The sequence below is a fragment of the Chiloscyllium plagiosum genome, unplaced genomic scaffold (assembly GCF_004010195.1).
Source record: "Chiloscyllium plagiosum isolate BGI_BamShark_2017 unplaced genomic scaffold, ASM401019v2 scaf_1301, whole genome shotgun sequence".
Lineage (NCBI taxonomy): Eukaryota > Metazoa > Chordata > Chondrichthyes > Orectolobiformes > Hemiscylliidae > Chiloscyllium > Chiloscyllium plagiosum.
This window is the reverse complement of record NW_025207424.1, coordinates 1-7,395: the sequence shown is the minus strand read 5'-3', so window position 1 is coordinate 7,395 and position 7,395 is coordinate 1. Positions and strand designations below refer to the sequence as shown.

Genomic DNA, 7,395 nt, shown 5'->3' with positions numbered 1-7,395 from the left:
TTTGAGCTACACATTTTTCCTCTTGCTGACTCTATACCAATTAACTGATGGCTCAGATAGTAATCTGGACAATTTTTGTTTTACTTTTTTTTGGTTCTTCTTTTTAAATCTGCCCCAGGCTGCTCAGACACCCCCCTCAGCGGAACCTCGTTCCATGGTCTACCTATGTCGCTAATACCTACATGGTCCATGACAACTGGATCATTCCCCTCCTACGCCAAGTCCATCTGCAGTCCAGATGACATATCCTGAACTGGGGCATAAACAGGCAACGCAGCTTTCTGTGTTTATTCCCCTGACAATACTATTCCTGTGCACAATTACATTTCTCTACCCTCCATCCTGTTGAATGGTTCCCTGCATCATGAGTGCTATGATCAATTTGTTCATCATCCCTACAGCCCTACTCTCAACAAAGCAGGACACAAGAATCTCAAACCTGTTAGACAAGCTGAAGGGCTGAGGCTTCAGCAGTATGACCTCCTGGAACCCTTTTCCTGCTTTGCTTGTAGTGACACCTCTCTGTCCCTGACCACTGACTGAAGTAGTTAAACTAAAGGGTGTGACATCTCCTGAAACACAGCATCCAAGTAAATACCCCTCCCTCCCACACCCCCGAAGTGTCGAGTGTTCAAAGCTCATCCTGCAGCTCATCACCTCTGAACCAGAGTTTCTATAGCAACCAACACTTGCTACAGATGACGACACTGAGCTACAATGGAGCCCACCAGCTCCCATTATCATCGAGGCAAAATACATTGCCTGGACCTGCGTCTCTATCTTATTTACTTAGTTATTAATTTGTTTATTTCAAACTTTTGATTGGTCTCAGATTGTTTGTTAAATATTTTACATAAGTTACGTTTTAATGAAAAATTACCGAACAGTCAAATTATCAGCTATTGTGAACCAATGAATTTATGGTTTTCCTGTGACTATTAGGCTGAGCCAATGATCCTGGGCTTCAGTTTATCCTGTTATAAGACCTTCTAAACCATCAAACAAAGCTGCAAGCCAAAAAACCTCCTCTGCACCAAATTCTCATGCAGAATTCCAGAAATATGAGAGCCTGTGCTGTGCCTCACTCTGAATGTTATCTCTTCTTCCTGTGTGAAGCTTACTGATCTGCGAGAACATCAAAGTTGTATATAAATGATAGTATGGATCAGTTAGGACAAATTACTTATTTTTGTGCAGTGCATTTTTATTTCATATTTCTGGTGCAATAATCCATTGTTTAAATGATTGTGTGTCAGTTTAACCTGAACGTGTGTATAATAGTTGTTTATCTGGAAATGAAATCCACAGTAGGAATAACCCTTCTTTAATTACTCTGTTTCTCAAACAAATGATCTCAGTTGTGTAGTTCATTGAAGTTTTACAGTTTTGTTTTAAACTCATACTTTTACATTTTTTGAACCTAGATTAAGTTTAAGTGGGGAAGGTACATCCTTTGAACAGCAGGCATCTGGAGCTGTTTTAGATTTAATGGGTGATGAAACACAAGATCTGCAAAAGAGAAAACAAATGCTAAAGTGGTATGTATTATTCATAAAATGCTTTTATTTCTTAACTGTTAGGAGTTTATTTGATATCTGTTACTAGATATCTTCAATGTTGATCTTAAATTAATAGAATTTAACTGCATACATTTAAAAAGTTAGAAACTTGGAACTGGAGGAGGCCATTTGGCCTTTTGAGCTTGTTTCACCATTCAATATGATCATAGCTTATTCTCCCAGTGCCATATTCTTTCTTGATCCTTGTATCATCCCTTGATGCCTTTAATATCTAAACATTTATAAGTCTCATTGTTGAATATATTCGGTGACTTGACCTCCACAGTTTCATTACTGATTGGGTGCCAAAATGTTTTTTCCTCTGTCAAAATGGCCTGTCTTGTATCCTGAAACTGTGACCCCTGATTCTAGGCTCCCCAAACAGAAAATATCATCCCTGATTCTAATATGTCCAGCTCTGTTTGAATTTCATACATTTCAATTAGATTCTGTCTGTCTTCTAAATGCTAGTGAATACAGGCCCAGTTGAGCTAATGTCTCCTCATAGTATTGTCTTACAACATTGGTATCAACCTGGTGAACTTCTACTGCACTCCCTGTATGACAAGCGTATCCTTCTTTGTGCGCAATTTTGGTCTTTCTACATAATGTTCCAGGCATGGTCCCACCATGGTCCCTGTGTAACTGCAGTAAGACATCCTTGCCTCTGAACTCAAATAATCTTGCAATTAAGACAAATATACAATTTGCCTTCCTAATGACTTGCTGCACCTGCCTATTTTCTGCCATAGACTGGTGTAGAAGGACACGGAGATCCCTTTTTACTTCCACATTTCACAATATATCACTACTTAAATAATACTCTCTCCCTTTTTCTTTCTGTTGAACTACCGAAACTTTCTGCAAATGGGAATATGCTATACCATATTATGTGTGTAATGTACACCATGGAAATCACAAAGCCCTCTACTGCTGAGGACATGCACGTAGTGAGTGGCTTACCAGATGATCATGAGTGTTTTAATCTCTATATTCTTGCCATTTTCGTGTGTGAACAGAAATGTCGAGCAAAAAATGTTCTGATGCATTGACCATTGCATTTGATACCACATCCATGGGGATGTAAAGCCTCTGAAATTTCCATCCATATTTTGGATAAATTGCCTGTGATAATCTTTGATTTTCTTCTAAAATGAAACAAAGAACTGTGAATGCTAGAAATCTGAAATAATTACAGAAATATCTGGAAAAACTCAGCTGCTCTGGCAGCTTCTGTGGACAGAAAGCAGAGTTAATGTTTCCAGTCTAGTTACTCGTCTGCAGAACTGATGAAAGCCAGGAAAATGTGTATATATATTGAAAAAGTTGGGGGAAGGAAGAAGAGTGAGTGGATGGGCTGAAGTGGAGCCCACAGACTGAAAATGACATTAAGTAGACAAGGGGATATATGCCAGGGAGAAAGAACATCTGATAATGGGAATCACACATGTAAGTGAAAGTGGGTTGGCAGTGGAAAGCAGCTCATGTCATGATAGAGGCGTAGGGTTAGGTAAAGGGCATAGAAGGTGTTGAAGTTCTAAAATTATTGAACTTGGCATTGAGCCCTGAAGGCTGCCGGTCCCCAGGTGGAAAATGAGATGCTGTTCTTCCAGCTGGCACTGAGCTGCACTGGAGCGCTGTAGCTAGCCTGAGACCAAAACGAAGAGTGTGAGAATATGGGCTGGAGAGCAATTGGAGAACAACAGGGGAGTAACCAGTCAAAGGATCGACACTATGGAAAGCAAGTGAGCAAGAAGCTCAGCGCGTTGACGACGTGATGTGCTGGAGGGTTGAAAAAATGGGAGAGACAAGAGGCAGTTTTCTTTTGTAATAAGTGACTGCTCAGTAACTGCTTTAAAGTGAAAGTGATGAAAAATGCTATTGAGGACATTGTTAATTTACCAGTCCTACTGTTAGGACATACTTTAAATGGGAAATGCTAGTATCTTACTTTGTCTACTTTACCGACAATCTAACTTACAGTTTCTGAAGAAAGGTCACAGGACATAATTCTGCTTTCTCTCCACAGGTGCAGCCAGACCTGCTGAATTTCCCAGCAAATTGTTTTTATGTCAGATTTTCAGTATCCGCAGGTCTTTTGTTGTACTTTATTGAATAGTTTATACTTTCACAAATCTATTAGATTAGATTACAAGTTAGATTAGTTTACTTTACAGTGTGGAAACAGGCCCTTCGGCCCAACAAGTCCACACCGATCCGCCGAAGCGCAACCCACCCACACCCCTACATTTACCCCTTACCTAACACTACGGGCAATTTAGCATAGCCAGTTCACCTGACCTGCACATCTTTGGACTGTGGGAGCACCCGGAGGAAACCCACGCAGACACGGGGAGAACGTGCAAACTCCATACAGTCAGTCGCCTGAGGCGGGAACTAAACCCGGGTCTCTGGCGCTGTGAAGCTGCAGTGCTAACCACTGTGCCACCGTGCCGCCCATTGAAACCATTTCTGACATTTCATTAAAAATACATGTGCTGCAAATCTGCAGCACTTCCCAATCCCTTTCCCATTGTGCTAATTATGTTGTGTCACCATATTCTTCCCAGACCATAGGGACTGCTAACTCATTAAAGAGAGAAGCGATTGGTAGTGATTTAACCTGAGGGCCGTCAGACCTCCAGCGAGGGAAGAGGTTGAGAAGAAGAGTCCTTCATGGTAACCTCAAACCAGTGATGGGAAATGAACCCACACTGATGGCATCTCACTGCTCTGCAAACCAGCAACCCAGCCAACCAAGCTAAACCAATTCCCCATTAATTATGCCTTTGTAACCTTTGTTTTTAATCATACACAACTCTGGAATAAGACATTTTCCCATTTACAATATTTACAAGAAAATGTCGTAAATGAGAAAACTTATTCCAAACATCCTTTAAACCAAAATGAATTTTTAGTTATGTTTTTAATGTTTTAATTTATTGATGTTTAATTTCGTGTTTTTTTAAACATTTGGTAGGTGATAATATTAAAAAATTATTGAAATTTTGTGCAGGGACCGTAAAAAGAAGCGATTTATCAGAGACACCAGCCAGGAAAATAAGAAAATAAAAACTGAAAGTGGGCGATATATCAGTGCTTCATACAAGAAAAACATGTATCTTTTTTATTGTTTCATTTTACTTATTGTTGCACTTATTGTTTTTTGTCAGGTCTTATTTTAACCTAAAAATGAAAGAGATCAAATAATTTTGCTGTGCGTTTCATTGAGATTCTTAATTAGGAGAAGTGCACTCGTACAATTCTTTGATCAAAAAGTGACTTAGTCAGATCCGATTTGGAACACTGAATTCAGTGTGGGGTATCAAACCTCAGAAAATATATCTTTGACTTCCGAAACAATATCGGAAAAATTCACTGCAATGGTAGCAAAACGAAAGTGCTTAAATTGAGGGTAGTTGACAAGACTTGGCTTGTGTTCCCATGAGTTTTAGAAAGTGAGGGATGATTTAATCTAAATATGTAAAACAGTAAAGAAATGAGTTAGAGTAGATACGGACATATTAATCTAGAACAAGGGGATATGTTAAACTCACTCTGGGTTAAGCATTTAACAATGGAATCAGAACCACCTTTCACAAAATGGCAAATAGAAATTTGGAACTTGGTTGTTGAGAGATGGGAGAAGCTTGAATGACTTGACATTAAAATAGAGGTGATTTTATACAAGTATACAAGCTAGTGAATAGTATGCAAATGATGCAAGTGAAAGTTACTTTTAAAAAATAGAATAAGGCATGTTTCCATAACTAAATGGCAAATTTACTGAAACCAAAACTTCTTTCCTTTACAAAAACATTAATCAATACATAGGATATTTTCCAAATTACTTAGTAGTGCCATAAGTCCTGGAATGATTTTGGAAACATTGTATATTGTAATGTGGGGAGGATTGTTGGTGTAGCTTTGAATGGAGGAACGAAAACAGGTCTTCCTTAAATAATGGTCTCGAATTATCTAGGTTGCAAGCAAAACAATCTGAATTTCCTTTGACTTTGTTTTATGGTCTTGAGCATTCTTAAGTTGGAAGGACAGGTTAATGTACCGCATTGAAAGATCTACAGTTATACAGAAAGCACACATCCTTAGCACTTGCCTTCCCCTCCCTGATTCTACACTGCAGGTCCTGCTTCATGATCATTCATTTTTACTTATAAAAAATTGAATTTAAATTTAAAATTTGCTGTGTGATAGAATCATCTTATTAACTAGTCCACGGCAACTAAATACTTTGGACTCAGACTGAAAATAACCTAAATATAACTTATTATAATGGACAAAAATTCTGATCTAAGCTAATTTGAAAATAGATCTGGGGAATATGTACACAAATCTTTGAATGTTGCAGCCTATTTGCAAAGTTTGGTCAGAAAGCATAAGAGTTCCTGGATTTTATTAATGGAAGAATAGAGTGCAAAAATAAGGGAGCTATGCTAAATCTTCGCAAAGCACTGGCCACAACTGGAGTGTTCTATTCAATCCAGATGTCATACTTTGAAAAGGTTGTTTAAGTACAAGGTGTACAAAAGAAATGTACTGAAATCCTACTAGGGCAGACAGAATTCAGATCTTTGAAAATTTGGAGAAACTTGAGTTGTTCTTTTAAGCAAACAATACTGTGGCGGTTTAATTGAGATGTTCACAGTCTTAAAGGGGTTTGATAAAGCAAGGAAATAATGTGTCCAGTGGTAGAAGGTTTGATAACCAGCTAACACAAATTTAATTTGATTAGTTAAAGAAATTGAGGCAATATAAAGGAAAGGGATTTTCACAATGCAAGTTGTTGTTATCTAGAATGTACTGCTTGAAAAGTTAATGAAAGTAGTAATATTCCAAAGAGGATTGTACAAATTTATGAAGGGGAGGAAATTACGTGGTTCATAGAGGAGTATGATTAACTGGATAACTGTACCAAAGATTGGACATGAGCACGATGATCTGAAATGGCTTCTTCTATTCTGTATCTTTCTATTGGGTTCAAATATATTTGTTTCAACCACTGATTACATGTACCATTCTGTGCATTGATAGTCAAGTATGATTATAACTGCAGAAAAACAAATTGATAACTTTTTAAAATGTAGTTAAGGGAGAAAATGGTAGAACATTTACAAGTGCTACACACACGTTTTTCTATAATCTTGAATTCAGTTGAATGTCCTGGCGCTTCAGAAATTATTTGAACTCAACTGAACAGCATAACCACCTCACTATAGTCAAGTGATCTTTTTTTCTTTAAAAATTTCACTCTTTTTGTACTGGTATATACTTGGGATTTTAGTCTCATGATTAAAAGCAAAAAAGAAAATCCAACGTGCTTCAATTTCCATGACCAGCAATATTTAGCTATGAGGAATGGAAGAAGAAGTACAAGATCGATGATAGAGTATCCGATGATGAAGCTGAAAATGAGCGAAGAAATCCAAGGAAGAAAGGTGGCCGTGGTAAGACTACTATATTTACAAAGGCTTATTTTAGTGAAGCTTGCACAAAGGTGCACAATATTGCAGTGAACAAACCAATTAACTATTGTTATCTTTTATACTAAAGTATTGATCAAAAGCTAAACACACTGTATTAATAATTTACTAAATGTATTTAATGAAATTTTTCAATGAACATGTGAAAGCAGGTGTGTTGCTGTTGAATATTTGTTTCTTACTTCAAAATTTGCAATAATCCATTAATTTGAAACTCTGTGATCGTACTTAATTTCAAATTGGTGCTCCACTTCAGCAGTTTAATATTTTTGTTAAAGTTTTATTTTGTGCAATTTTCTTTTGCATTCTTTTCAGTTGTTATCATGCTGGATTTA

General features: G+C 37.4%; 1 protein-coding gene across 1 annotated transcript; it reads left to right on the top strand.

The window, feature by feature from the left end:
* Nucleotides 1–1,400: 1,400 nt before the first annotated feature.
* LOC122546604 (ATP-dependent RNA helicase DDX54-like) lies at nucleotides 1,401–7,151 on the top strand. Its single transcript, XM_043685283.1, has 3 exons — nucleotides 1,401–1,538; nucleotides 4,576–4,677; nucleotides 6,927–7,151. Exons 1-3 carry the CDS (start codon nucleotides 1,489–1,491, stop codon nucleotides 7,126–7,128), a joined length of 354 nt encoding a protein of 117 aa, XP_043541218.1. The 5' UTR covers nucleotides 1,401–1,488; the 3' UTR covers nucleotides 7,129–7,151.
* The last annotated feature ends 244 nt before the right edge of the window (nucleotides 7,152–7,395 follow it).